Below are 14,315 nucleotides of genomic sequence, written 5' to 3'. Positions count from 1 at the left end.
GTATTTTCTTTTTCAATTTTAGATAAGCTCTTGCCTGGTGATGAAGGAGCCCTTCGGTTGCACCTGCTGCATTACTGTGAAGCATGTACAGCGCCCAAAATGCCAGAGTTCATCCTGTATGCTTTTCACAGTGCCTACCAGAAGCTTCCGTGGCGGGACCTACGTCCTGACCAGATGCTCATGGAGGCCTTCTTCAAGGTAAGCCCTTTACTTTGCATGCCACAGCCCGGCGCCTTGGGAGCAGCCTGTTCACTGTGGGTTTTTGGCCCAGTTGCTGTGTGTGCTGGTGTGGGGCCTGCTTGCATTTTTCATCGCCTAGATGGTGCTTCCCATGGACGTCATTTTACTGTGTTAGTAAGATGGCGTTCATAGGATCATTTTTAAAGCTCCCAGAAAGGTTTTGTCTGTAATTTAGCAGTCATCCCCGTGATGTTGTCATGGCAGTACATAGCGTAGTGACATTGTCACACTCAGTCTTGGTGTTTCTGTGTATGCATGTATGCATGTTTTTCTATGACAGTATCATTAAAACTTTTTATTGTTAAATTTCTATTGAAGTAAAATGTAAGTTGATACTCAAGCATTAGTTTCTTTAAGCAGTTATGTAAGGGATAATTTGGTTATAGGTGACAGAAGTGTTACTATAGCAGCCAGTAATGCATCATAGTCATATAAAGACCTGGAATGGCCTGGAAAAAGTCCCAATAAGTGTGTGGGAGTTTTTGGAGTAGAAGCAATAGGTACAGAAAATAGGAACAGTAGTGTCGCATATCAGTTGGGCATTAAGTTTCTGTTTTAAAAATGTCTTTAATCTTGTCTTAGCTTTTTATGACCATTTCAGTTTATTTGTTCATAGTTACCAGTTCATTTGTGTTCACTGTTAACCTAATGTCTCATTTATTATTGAGACACTTTAAGTGCTTTAATTATTGCAGATCCATAGTTACTTATGACACTGAGTAAAATCTAATGCAGTCTTTTAGTGTTCCAGTGGTGTTCTTGTCAGCCACGCCTCGGTAGCTGAGCTCTAAGGAAAGCTGAGGACAGTTGTCTTAGTAAAATACAAGGTTAAAAATGATTTTATAGCTAGGTTTAGTATATGAGACAGGCATTACGTAAATATTCATCATTGTTATGAATATGGAATTGAACCTTTGTCTAAAGAGCTATAAGAGAGCACTTAAGAAGGCAGCATTAGCTATATGACAGATTAAACAGAATGGTCCATGAAGGGCTGCTATAGACTTTGTATCTCTAGTCGTTTTAGTCTAAGGGTAGAAGACTTCCTTGCCCAGAAACTGGGAACCTTTTAGTTCCATGAGTTTGATGGCATAGTAAAGTATGAATTTGAGGGGGTTGAGGGTCAAGATAGAGAACAGATATAAAGGAGGATGAAAAATCATGGGAAAAAGAGCCAATAGCATGATATAATTATGGTAGTAACTGGAAGACATGAATCATCATCAGATTCCATTGATTGTGACTTTACAAATGGAGTTGAGCTTTTTAATCTTCTTTTAAAGAAAGGAAAAATTTATAGCTAGACATATTTTATTTTAAAGAGTCTTGAACTCATAAGAGATAACTTTGATATTGATTATATAGTAATACTTTATAATACATTTGCCCCATCTCTAATATAGTTTAAATAGGATTTAATTAGACATTATGCAGTCATCAAAAAATTATGAAGACTAATGATACAGAGATGTACTTACAATGTCATATTATACTGAAAAGGCTGTATGAAAATTAAATATGCTAATATAATAGTCTCGAAGTATGGTCCCAGGACCAGCAACATCAGAACCACCTGGGAACTTGTTAACTCCAGATATAGGACATTAAAAATTCTGTGGCTATACCCACTCTCTCCCCATCCCCAGCTAAGTCCTCCGGGTGGTTCTGATGCACATTCGGCTTTGGACAGCAGTGACTAATGGATATATCACCTTGGTCTTGCCAGCACATCTGAAGACTTTGGTAGGCTCCCTTGAGCACCAGTGACTGACTGTGACAGAGATTTGTCACCCTACCTGGAGCTAGGAAAGATCATTCCTTTCCTGTTAAGAACTAGTGGAATAAATAATGAACTCCAAACAAGCTGAAAGATGTTCCCACACATCGAACATGGGAGGAAAAATAAATATTAAGTCTAAATCTCTCGAGTGGGGGATAGAGTTATAAACAGTTTTTATAATCTGGGGAGAAAGCGTAATTTAAAAGATGTAATTTAGTAAACATTGATGTATATACATTTTTAAGATACACAGATAGCTAAAAGCGTTGTTTCCTTTTAGGTGGAGCGAGGAAGCCCCAAGAGCTGCTTCTTGTTTTTGGGGTCTGTTCTCTGTGAAGTCAACTGGGTCAGTGTGCTCTCTGATGCCTGGAGTCCCAGTCCCCGCCCAGAGACCCGGGGCATGGTTGTCTGCCTCCTTTTCATGATGATTCTATTGGCAAAGGAAGATCAACTGGTGGACCAAACAGTAAGTTTTTAGAGAGCCTGTGATCAAGACTTGGCAGAGTTCCTTAGATCCTCACTCTGTTTGAAATTGCTGCTTTTCAGTTTCCCTACTGCCTCTTCCGGTTTGAATAGATGCATGGCCTATGGGATATGCCTTCAACTAGCTGCCTGGTTTTTTCAGACAGTTCAGGGAACCACACCAAGTTATCGTATTAAAATCAATTTCATTTTATATCTCATTAATTGCTGTTCTACCACAAGATCACAGAGTTTCTTTGAAAACTGGATTCTGAATACTTACAAATCTTAACATTAATGTGTTTTGCCAAGACTTCAGTTATTACGTTTATGAGTACTTCTGCCTTGAGCAGAAGCTTGTTTGATGTCTTAGCTCTTCTGTGCTCATAATAGGCAATGTTAGTGGTCACTCCATGGGCTCAGTAAAGACATATTTCTGGAAAAATGGGAGCACTGGAACTAAAGGAATGTGTGTTTTCATTTTTAGGATTCTCCTCTACTTACTCTCCTTGGACAGACAAGCTCACTCTCGTGGCATCTTGTGGATATTGTGTCATATCAGAGTGTGCTGGGTTATTTTAGCAGCCATTACCAGCCATCTATCATCCTGGCAAAGGAATCTTCTGCTGAATTAATTGTGAAGCTCCTGAAAGTGTCTGCAGGCCTTTCTGTTCCTACTGACAGCCAGAAACATCTTGTAAGTTGTGCGTGCTGTGGAAGGCAGAGTGTTCTTCAGGGCTGGTAGTGGTAGTGCCGCTGAGGACTGTCTTAAACCCTGCAATGGCTCAGCAGAAAAAGCTGAAGGATCCTATGTCATTTTGGCTTCTGGGGGCTTTCAGTTTCATTTATTTCTTCTAGTAAGCCTTTACCTGCTAGCAGTGCCACATGCTCACAAGAGGTGAAAAGGATTAGGGGACAGCAGTGGGCTGTTGGTTTGCTGATCTGAGTGTCATTGGCAACAGAATAGCAGCAAATAATGAACATGAGTTTAAGGTCTGACAAACTCATATCCCCAGCTCACTGTCATTCTTTGGCTTTCTCAGCTGAACTGAAAATAATACCTCGCCTTTAATGTGTTCTGAGGCTCAGATTAGACAGTGAATATAAAATTTTTGGAAAAGTTCCTGGCAAGTACTTAGTGTGTGGTTAATGTTATTAATGCAGTAAAAACTGCGGCTGGGATTTGGGAGAATTGGTTCCAGTCTGAGTGTGATGAGACTTCTGCTCCCCCAGCGCAGGGCCCTTGGGCACACCCGTCCTCACCGGCTCCCTGCGCTGTCCTCCCACTCCCTGTTGGGGCAGTCAGTGCAGTGTTGTGCTCCCAGGGAACGTTCAGGTAACACTGTTGGCATGGACTTATTTGAATGACGTTTTTTATTGTCAGGATGCAGTTCCAAAATGCCGAGCCTTCACTCATCAGATGGTTCAGTTCCTCAGCTCCCTGGAACAAAATGGAAAAATCACCTTAGCAGTCCTTGAACAGGAAATGTCTAAGCTCTTGGATAATATCATCGTTTTTAACCCACCTGGTAAGTGACTTTGGAGAAGTCATGTATTCACTCAGTAAATCATTTCCTGCTGTGTGTAAGACATTTTGAGATCAGGATGATGGTCAGGACACTGTCTTTCTGTTTGCAGAGAAGCAGTGGTCAGGCTGATGCCTGGACACTTGTCATCTCAGCATGGGGGGAGGCCTGAATTATAAGGACTTGAGGGAGGGGTAGATACTGTCAGCTGCTGCTGTGAGGTTAAGTGGACTGAGGGCTGAGTTAGACAAGTCACTGTGATGATTAAGAGAGAACCAGAGACTGTCCAGTGAGCAGCCTTCCTGGATGTTTAGCTCTGAACTTGGAGGGCACTTCAGAATCACCTGTAGGCTTGTAAGGGAACTTTATATGAGAACTTACACTCCTAGCAGTTTGGTAAACTGGACATCCTGACTGCCTCTTCTAAAAACAGCTTAGAATGCTGGATAAATAAAATGTTTTTAAGAAACCAAAGATTAAACTTATTGATAAGTTGGCAGAAAATCTCAGAAGTCAGAAAGTAAGTGAAAGGAGGAGCCCATGAAAATAGATGGAGTACTGAGGCTGCCTTTTAGCTTGCAGGCTTTTACTGACCTTCCTTGGATTAGGGGAGGCTATAAAACCCAGGCCCTGCCTAGGCTGGGAGCCTTGAAAGGAGCTCCCATGCAGAACCACACAGGACAGCATCCTCAGGGTAAGGATGAGTTAGAAATGAACCAGCTCTGAGAAAGGAAGACGGCAATCCTTAGGTTCGTTAAGCCCAGCAAATCCCAAGCAAGGTAAATAGAAATTCACACCTGTACATGCTGTAGTGAGACTGCAGAAGCACCGGTGAAGAAAGAAAAACATTCACATGGACAGCTGGCTTCTCAGTGGCGCCAGTGAAAACTGTAAGACAGTGCAACAGCACCTTCAGTGTGCTGTGAGGAGATGGCTTGTAACCTGGGATTGTAAAATAAGAACAACCATCTTTCAAGGATAAGGATGAAATAAAGATGTTTTCCTTGAAACCTGAGAGTGTTTGTCCCAGTGGACATCACTAAAGGAAGTATTAAATAGAGCATGTTCTTTAGGTAGAAGTGGAGTGATCACAAGTGAAAGGCTTGAATTTCAAGAAGGAAAATAAGCAGAGAAAGTAACGAAATATGGGTAAATATAAGCAAAACTGCTGATATAAACCTATAGTTATCATCATTTAGGGATTTAGAAAGCAAAAGCTAAAATTAAATTATATGACTACAAATATATATAAGTTAGGGAAGGGAGTTGACTTAAAAGCATTCTAAGGTTTTAATATTATTTGAGGGGGTCAATAAATTGGTTAAATGTGTGCCTTGATAGAATATGAATGGTAAAAATTGTAAGCAATTCACCAAAAGAAAGAAAGAAAATATGTAACTTCTGAGTCAGTAGAAAGAAATAAAAAGGATTGACCAAAATACGTTCAATCCAGTGAAGGCCAGAAGCATGTGGAGAACGGTCTTTTGGACACAGTGGGGAAAGGAGAGGGTGGACGAATTGAGAGAGTACTGCTGACATATAAATTACCGTGTGTAAAATAGATAGCTAGTGGTAAGGTACTGTATAACAGAAGGAGCCTGCCCAGTGCTCTATGACAACCTAGAAGGATGAGATGGGCTGGGGGTGGGAGGGAGGCTCAAGAGGAAAGGGATATATGTATACTTAAGGCTGATTCACATTGTTTTATGGCAGAAACCAACACAACACTATAGAGCAGTTATCCTCCAATTAAAAATAAATTTATTAAAGAAAGATGGAAAAGGTGAGAAAAATAGTCAAAATAAAAAGATAAAATTTAATATATATTGGTAAATATAAATGGGCAGGTGGTCAAGTTAAAAGACAGAGATTGTCAGATTGGGGTACTCAACACCACCTGGTTTTAAGCTATTCCTAAGTATATCTAAATCATAGGATATAGAAAGATTTCTACAAGGCAGTCACATTAGGCAGATTAAAATAGAAAGCTGATATTGCTGTATCAATATGAGATAGATAGGACTGTAAGGCAGAAAGCATCACAAAGCCAAATGATCTCCAGTGTGTTTTCCCACCCTGGATTTGCATGAAAAATACATACATAAATAAGAAAAAAGCATTATTAGAAATAAAAAAGGCTTTCCTGGTGGCTCAGTGGTAAAGGATCCGCCTACCAATGCAGGGGACGTGGGTTTGATCTATGACCTGGGAAGATCCCGCATGCCACAGAACAGCTATTCCCTTGTGTCAGAAGTACTGAGGCTCTGCTCTAAAGCCCGCCTGCCACAACTGCTGAAGCCCACACGCCCTAGAGCCTGTGCTCTGCAACAGGAAAAGCCACCACAATGAGAAGTTTGTGCTTTGGCACTAGAGAGTAGCCCCTGCTTGCTACGATTAAAAGCCACACAACAGTAAAGACCCAGCACAGTCAAAAATAGATAAATATAAATAAAATTATTAAAAAAGAAATGAAGAGAGTCACTGGAAATTGATGTAAGGTTCAATTCACCAGGAAGAAAATGCACAAGGTGAAAATTGACAGAACTAGGAAGAAAAATGTCAAATTCACTCATAGAGATTTTGACACATGTCTGAGAGTAACTGATAGATCACGTAGGCAGAAAATTAGTAAGACTGTGGGATGTCTGTATACCACAGCTGGATGTGATGAGTATGTAGAGCGTGATATACCCTGTAAGTACAGAGTGCACACGGTGTCAGTCTCACACGGAACAGTTAAGAAACTCGACCCATTACTAGGGTTAAAGCATGTCTTCCGTGCATGCTCAGTCACTCAGTCATGTCCAACTCTTTGCGACCACATGGAGTGTACCCTACCAGGCTCTTCTTTTCGTGAAATTTTCTAGGAAAGAATAACTGCAGCGGGTTGCCATTTCCTCCTCCAAGGAATCATCCTGGCTCGGGTATCAAACCCACATCTCCTACATTGGCAGGCAGATGCTTTACCACTGTGCCATCTGGAGAGCTCCAAAACGTGTCTTAATCAGTTCTAAAGGACAGGTATCAAATAGATTACATGTTCTAACCACAGTGCAGTGAGCTTAAAAGTCAGTAACAAAATATAACCAAGAGGGGGAAAAAATGAACATTGGAAATGAACAGGCAAACTTTTAAGTAACTGATGGCCAAAGGAACAATAATAGAAACTTAAAATATTTAGAACTGATTTTAAGAAAGAACATCAAAAATTAAACATTGAGCTTAAGATGTTATTAAAAAAACCATAAAATATAATCAAAATCTGTTTAGAAAGAAGGAGATAATAAAGAGAAGATAAATAGGAGACTAAGGATGAACAATGAAACTGGTAAATGTAAAGGGTAAATCTAAATGAAGTCTGACTTCATTAACATTGTCTGGGAGCCAACCAACCTCAGACTTTCAAGAATACATGATATAATTTGTATGATAACCACTATGAAAATGTTATTTAATTTAAAAAGACTATTTTAAAATATTCTTTAAAAAGAATATTTAACTTCCAAACTAAAGAAAAAGTAGAAAAACAAGAAATAATCCCTTAAAAAAAATAAAAGAGCAAAAGGAATGTAGACTAGGAGGAACAAATTGGAAGCATATTGTAATTAAGATGGGCTTCCCAGGTAGCACTAGTGGTAAAGAAGCCACCTGCTAATGTGAGAGGCATAAGAGATGTGGGTTTGATCCTTGGGTCGGGAAGAGCCCCTGGAAGAGGATATGGCAATCCTCTTTAGTATTCTTGCCCAGAGAATCCCATGGACAGAGAAGCCTGATGGTTGGCTATGGCCACACAGAGTCAGACTGAAGCGACTTTAGCATGTACGCACAGTAGTTAAGATGGGCTTCTTAGCTGGCTCCAGTATCAGAGCCGCCCCCTGTCAGAGCCGGAGACATCAGAGATGGGGTTCAGTCCCTGGGTCAGGAAGACCCCCTGCAGGAGGGCACGGCCACCTACTCCAGTTTTCTTGCCTGGAGAATCCCATGGACAGAGAAGCCTGATGGGCTACAGTCCATGGGCTGACAAGGAATCGGACACGACTTAACACAGCATGCACACCAGTAATTACGTTAAATATGACTATGGTTGTCACAGTGGATACAATAAGGAAGAAAAAGACAACCCAGCAGGAAAAAAATGAACCAGACCCTTAAATTGACATGCTATAAAAGAGAATATTCAAATAACCAATAAACATGTGAAAACATGTTAAACCTTGTTAATATTCAAGGAGATGTAAATTAAGAACTTGATGATATACTCTGTCACACCCACGAGAATAGATAGAAAGGTTTCAATACCAAGTGTAGGTGAGGATGTGTATCAGCAGCATAACTCTCATATACTGCTGAGTACCGAGTAAGTGGGTACAACCATTTTTATTTTTAATTGGAGGATAGTTGCTTTGCGATACTGTGAAGGTTTCTGCCACACATCAGCATGAATCAGCCGTAGGAATGCATATGTCCCCTCCTTCCTGAGCCTCCCTCCCACCTCCCTCTCCATCCCACCTCACCTCTAGGTTATCACACAGCACTGGCCTCGTTCCAGTTGGCTATCTATTTTACATATGGTAATGTATGTGTTTTAGCATGACTCTCAAACCATCTCACCCTCACCTTCCCTCAACTGTGTCTGAAAGTCTGTTCTTTCTGTCTGCGTCTCCTTTGCTGCCCTGCAAATGGGGTCATGAGTACCATCTTTCTAAATTCCATGTATATGCTTTTATATATGATGTTTGTCTTTCTCTTTCTGACTTACTTCACTCCATATAACAGGCTCTAGGTTCATCTTCATTACTTCAGTAGAACAGACTCAAGTGTGTTTCTTTTTATAGCTGAGTAATATTCTGTTGTGTATATGTACCAAAGCTTCTTTATCCATTCACCTGTCAGTGAACATCATGAGAAATGCTGGGCTGGATGAGTTATAAGCTGGAATCAAGACTGGCAAGAGAAACATCAACAACCGCAGATGTGCGGATGATACCACCCTAATGGCAGAAAGCGAAGAGGAACTAAAGAACTTGATGAGGGTGAAGGAGGAAAGTGAAAAAGCCGGTTTAAAACTAAATATCAAAAAAACTAAGGTCATGGCATTGGCCCCATCACCTCATGGCAAAAAGAACGGGAAAAGGTGGAAGCAGTGACAGATTTCCTCTTCCTGGGCTCTAAAATCACTGCGGACGGTGACTGCAGCCATGAAATCAGAATACGACTGCTTCTTGGCAGGAAAGCTATGATAAACCTAAACAGAAGAATCAGCTGGCAATGCTGGAGAAATTGATTTAGAGTTGGTTGTATGTAACTGTGCCATGAAGATTGAATAATAGCCAGGCAAAGCAGTGAAAGACATTCTCAGTTCAGTTCAGTCTCTCAGTCATGTCCGACTCTTTGTGACCCCATGGACTGCAGCACACCAGGCTTCCCTGTCGATCACCAACTCCTAGAGTTTACTCTGTCCATCACTTGAACCATCTCATCCAACCATCTCATCCTCTGTGGTCCCCTTCTCCTCCCACCTTCACTCTTTCCCAGCATCAGGGTCTTTTCAAATGAGTCAACTCTTCGCATGAGGTGGCCAAAGTATTGGAGTTTCAGCTTCAACATCAGTCCTTCCAAGGAACACCCAGGACCAATCTCCTTCAGGATGGACTGGTTGGATCTCCTCGCAGTCCAAGGGACTCCCAAGAGTCTTCTTCAACACGACAGTTCAAAAGCATCGATTCTTTGATACTCAGCTTTCTTTATAGTCCAGTTCTCACATCCGTACATGACTACTAGAAAAATCCTAGCTTTGACTAGACGGACCTTTGTCGGCAAAGTACTACCTCTGCTTTTTAATACGCTGTCTAGGTTGGTCATAACTTTCCTTCCAAGGAGCCAGTGTCTTTTAATTTCATGTCTGCAGTCACCATTGGCAATGATTTTGGAGCCCCAGAAGTAAAGCCTGTCACTGTTTCCAGTTTTTCCCCATCTATTTGCCATGATGTGATGGGACCAGATGCCATGATCTTAGTTTTCTGAATGTTTTAAGCCAACTTTTTCACTCTCCTCTTTCACTTTCATCAAGAGGCTGTTTAGTTCTTCTTCACTTTCTGCTATAAGGGTGGTGTCATCTGCATATCTGAGGTTATTTTATTGACATTTCTCCTGGCAATCTTGATTCTAGCTTGTGCTTCATCCAGTCCAGCCTTTCTCATGATGTACTCTGCATGTAAGTTAAATAAGCAGGGTGACAATATACAGTCTTGATGTACTCCTTTCCCAGTTTGAACCCAGTCTGTTGTTCCGTGTCCAGTTCTAACTGTTGCTTCTTGACCTGCAAACAGATTTCTCAGGAGTTAGGTCAGGTGGTCTGGTATTCCCATCTCTTAAAGAATTTTCCACAGTTTGTTGTGATCCAGACAGTCAGTCTTTGGCATAATCAATAAAGCAGAAGTAGATGTTTTTCTGGAACTCTCGTTTTTTTGATGATCCAGATGGTTGTTGGCAGTTTGATATCTGGTTCCTCTGCCTTTTCTAAATCCAGTTTGATGTCTGGAAGTTCACGGTTCACATACTGTTGAACTGCCTTGGAGAATTTTGAGCATTACTTTACTAGTGTATGAGATGAGTGCAAAGGCATTCTAGAAACATCTTAATTACAAGAGTGGCATACTAGAAACATTAATCAGGATCAGTTCTGGTTTTTAAGAAAATATTTGTTGGCTCAGTTGATGGTGAATAGGAAGGGGAGAGGCTACAATCTATTAGGAGGCTTATTTGAATCATTTTTGTTCCCATGAGTCATATTGAAAGATAGGTTAAAATCATTATTCACAGATGCAAACTGGTATATATAGAATGGGTAAACAAGGTACTACTGTGTAGCACCAGGAGCTAAATTCAGTATCATGTGGTAACCATAATAGAAAAGAATATAAAAAAATGTATGTGTGTGTGTGTGAGTCACTTTGCTGTATGTTAGTAATTAACACAACATTGTAGGTCAGTTATGCTTCAATAAAAAATGATTTTTTAAAAAAATTTAAAAAAATTAGGAAAAATTGAGGGGGAAAAAAGGTTTTAAGGTCTTACAGTAGTTCCTGCTTTGCTCTTCAAAGTATTTATATGCCACAGCCTATCCGTAAAATCTAAGCACTATCCAGGATTTTCTTTCTGGCCCCTGGAGAGCAGCTAGTTTGAAACACTGTTGTCCCCTTTATCACGTTCACGTCATCATACCAACAGCCTTTTGCAGGTATGTGTCTGTGTTCCCTTTTAGATCTGGATAGCCAGACCCGCCACATGGCCCTCAGCAGCCTCTTCATGGAAGTCCTAATGATGATGAACAATGCGACTGTCCCAACGGCAGAGTTCCTTCGAGGCAGTATCCGGACCTGGATTGGGCAAAAAGTGCACGGGCTGGTGGTGCTGCCACTATTAACAGCTGCCTGCCAGAGCCTGGCTTCTGTCCGCCACATGGCCGAGACGACGGAAGCCTGCATCACTGCTTACTTCAAGGAGGGTAAGAGCACCCTCTTACCCTCAGTAGGCTCTCAGTCGATCCATCTTTTCCAGGGAAGATTAGGTGGCTCAGTAGTAAAGAATCCACCTGCCAATGCAGGAGATGCAAGAGACACAGGTTCAATCCCTGGGTTGGGAAGATCCCGTGGAGTAGGAAATGGCAACCCATTCCATTATTCTTGCCTGGGAAATCCCATGGACAGAGGAGCCTGATGAGCTGTAGTCCATGGGGTTAGAAAGAATCAGACACGACTGAGCGACTGAGCATGCTCACTGAAGGAGATACCTTTCCAGACCCTTCCTGTTGAAGGATTGTACCTCTCTGATATCTCTGTAAATGTTGTTGATGTTTCAGGGTATAGTTTGTTTTCTTCATGAAGACAACCTTTGGCCCATGTTGCTACCATATTGTTTCAAGGAAGGGAACCTCTAACCCATTAAAATGAGGGGTTTTGTAGTGTCAGACCAATCCTCTTGTGATAGGTAAATTGTGTCTGTCATAGGCCTAGTCATAGTCCTGAAAGCAAATGCTATAAACCAGAATCTTTGTAATTATCCACTATATTAATTTCCTCTATTTTGTCACTTGTTAAAATTTTTCTTAGGTCCTTTTATTGCTTTTTGTCATATGTTTTAACTGTTATGAAGAAGTTCTCTCCCATACCCCCATGCCCATTCCTGATTTGTCTTTCTTATTTCCTACCTGTAAACTTGCAGATTCTGGCAACAGCTTGGCCTGGTTAAGAAGAACTGCTCAGAGCAGTACCTCTTAACTCTGATGCCCAGATACACATGCTCGTGCCCACGGTAGGGGCGGAGGACAAGTACTGGACTGAGAATGCCGAGAGTGCCTGTAACCTGCCCCCGCCCTTCCTTGGCAGCACGCGAGCCTCCATGTTCCCATGTCCCCCTGCGGAAAGTTCTGTGCTGTCCCCGTGTCACCGTACTCGAATTCCCTCCCCCAAAACTGAGAAGCATCAGGATAACCCTCTTGCTCCAGATTTGTTTACTAATTGTTACTGAAATCAAATTCATTTTTTCTCTTTATGAAACATTTTCAAGAATTTGTGTATTTAAGATAGGAGTCAAATGAAACTTTGATGCTTAAAAAAATACTTTTGATGGATAAAGTTTCAGGGAGTGTTTAATGGGAGGATTCCTACGTGCTATCTCTCATGAGTCCTTTGTCCCTCTTCAAGCGGAACAGCACGCTGCTCCCAGGGAGTGAGGTCACTGTGCGAGGCAGGCTTGGGTCTCCTTTAGTAAACATTCTGTTTATGACAAAACTGTAGTCTCGCTCCCCTTTCTTGAGATATGGATTGTCTCCTGACCTTGTGACCATATTATCCCTTGTTCCCTTGGTAATGGTTACTGTACATTTGGTTTTCTGATCTCTGTCATTGCCGAAAGAAATTTCTTGTACCACAGCCTACATATACTCAGAGAAAAATCATTACAGCACCTTTGCTCCATCAGAGCTTAGGTCCATGTGTTCTCTTTCTCTTTCTCTCTCTCTTTTTCTGGCTGATTGGAGCGTCGTGCTTTCTTTCCTGCCCTGGCTTCTAAGACTCTCTGGAGAAGACCCTTTGTGCCTTCACCCCCTCGAGGGGGCGCCTGGTGCCTTCGTGAGCAATGCAAGTCCTGTGTCAAGGGCTTTATTGGTCCTCTGCATAAGCCAGGGAATATCAGCCTCTTTCTCTCTTTTGCTTTCTTATCGTCGACTCCATACCACCAGGTTTCAGTCCATTAAAGGACCCCAACATAAAGTAATAATAATATCCCCCAGAAAAGCTGAAGTGTTCGTAACATACTTGAAAATGGTATTCGGTAAATTAAAATTCTTAGATGACTGGGACAGGTAGTATCTGTGATTTTAATGGTCATAGTATGGTGAGAGAGGGATTTATGAAAATGCAGCCACAACGCCTGACTTCTTAACCCTCTGCACTGGCAGCCAGGACACAGGCATTTAGCTTGAGGGCTTGCAGTCCAAACCATGAGACATTGTCAGGCCCTCCGAGGCCAATGCGAGTGGTGTTTTCTCTACATAAAACTTTTAAATTTTAAAGTGAAAGGTTCATTAGAGCAGTTAGGTCATTTGATTCTTGCTCTTACCTTGTTCTCTCCTCTCGGTGTTCCTTCCTTAGGCTCCCTCAACCAGAATCTAGGATGGGGCCCCATTCTGGTGTCGCTTCAGGTTCCCGAGCTCACCACTGAAGAGTTTCTGCAGGAGTGCCTGTCCCTTGGCAGCTACTTGACTCTCTATGTCTACCTGCTTCAGTGTCTAAATAGCGAGCAGACACTAAGGAACGAAATGAAAGTGCTGCTTCTCTTAAGCAAGTGGTTGGAACAGGTGTATCCGAGGTATGCTGACCTTCCGGTTGCCACAGCCAACCCACAGGTTGGGATAGCTGGGAATTTGGGCTTAGATTAGTGTCCATTTCAGTGCAGGGACCCAAGTGATACATAAGAAACAAGACTGTTTTGGGAAGATTTTCCTTGCATGGACCGATTTTCTGAGCAGGCTTTTGCTTTCCTAAAACAGGCATTTTTGAAGCACCACCTTTAGCTTTGATTCAGTTAAGTAGGTAGGGGTAGCAGCATTTATCTCACTTGGTTACAGGGACATCGAGCTCATATACGGCGACTGGCGTGTAGAAGGGGCAGTAAATGTCAGCTGCTCCTTTACTGTCCCAGTACTTTATCAACATCGTAACTTGTCAGCCTAAACTTTGAAAGGGCGAAATGTCCCTAATACTGAAAGCTCCCGTGTGGACTTCAGGTTAAATGAGAGTGGAAAG

The 14,315-nt window shown here is 41.8% G+C and overlaps 1 protein-coding gene across 2 annotated transcripts in view; it reads left to right on the top strand.

Annotated features, from left to right (window-relative positions):
* EPG5 (ectopic P-granules 5 autophagy tethering factor) overlaps window positions 1–14,315 on the top strand; it is a 122,854-nt gene that overhangs the window by 98,864 nt on the left and 9,675 nt on the right. For both annotated transcript variants that reach the window (XM_065932637.1, XM_065932635.1), the window contains exons 36-41: window positions 23–198; window positions 2,301–2,486; window positions 2,970–3,179; window positions 3,867–4,011; window positions 11,273–11,515; window positions 13,662–13,878. In XM_065932637.1, coding sequence (XP_065788709.1) covers window positions 23–198; window positions 2,301–2,486; window positions 2,970–3,179; window positions 3,867–4,011; window positions 11,273–11,515; window positions 13,662–13,878 — 1,177 coding nt within the window. The remainder of the gene's footprint in view (window positions 1–22; window positions 199–2,300; window positions 2,487–2,969; window positions 3,180–3,866; window positions 4,012–11,272; window positions 11,516–13,661; window positions 13,879–14,315) is intronic.

Source organism: Muntiacus reevesi, chromosome 4 (assembly GCF_963930625.1).
Source record: "Muntiacus reevesi chromosome 4, mMunRee1.1, whole genome shotgun sequence".
Lineage (NCBI taxonomy): Eukaryota > Metazoa > Chordata > Mammalia > Artiodactyla > Cervidae > Muntiacus > Muntiacus reevesi.
This window is presented reverse-complemented; position numbering and strand designations above follow the sequence as displayed.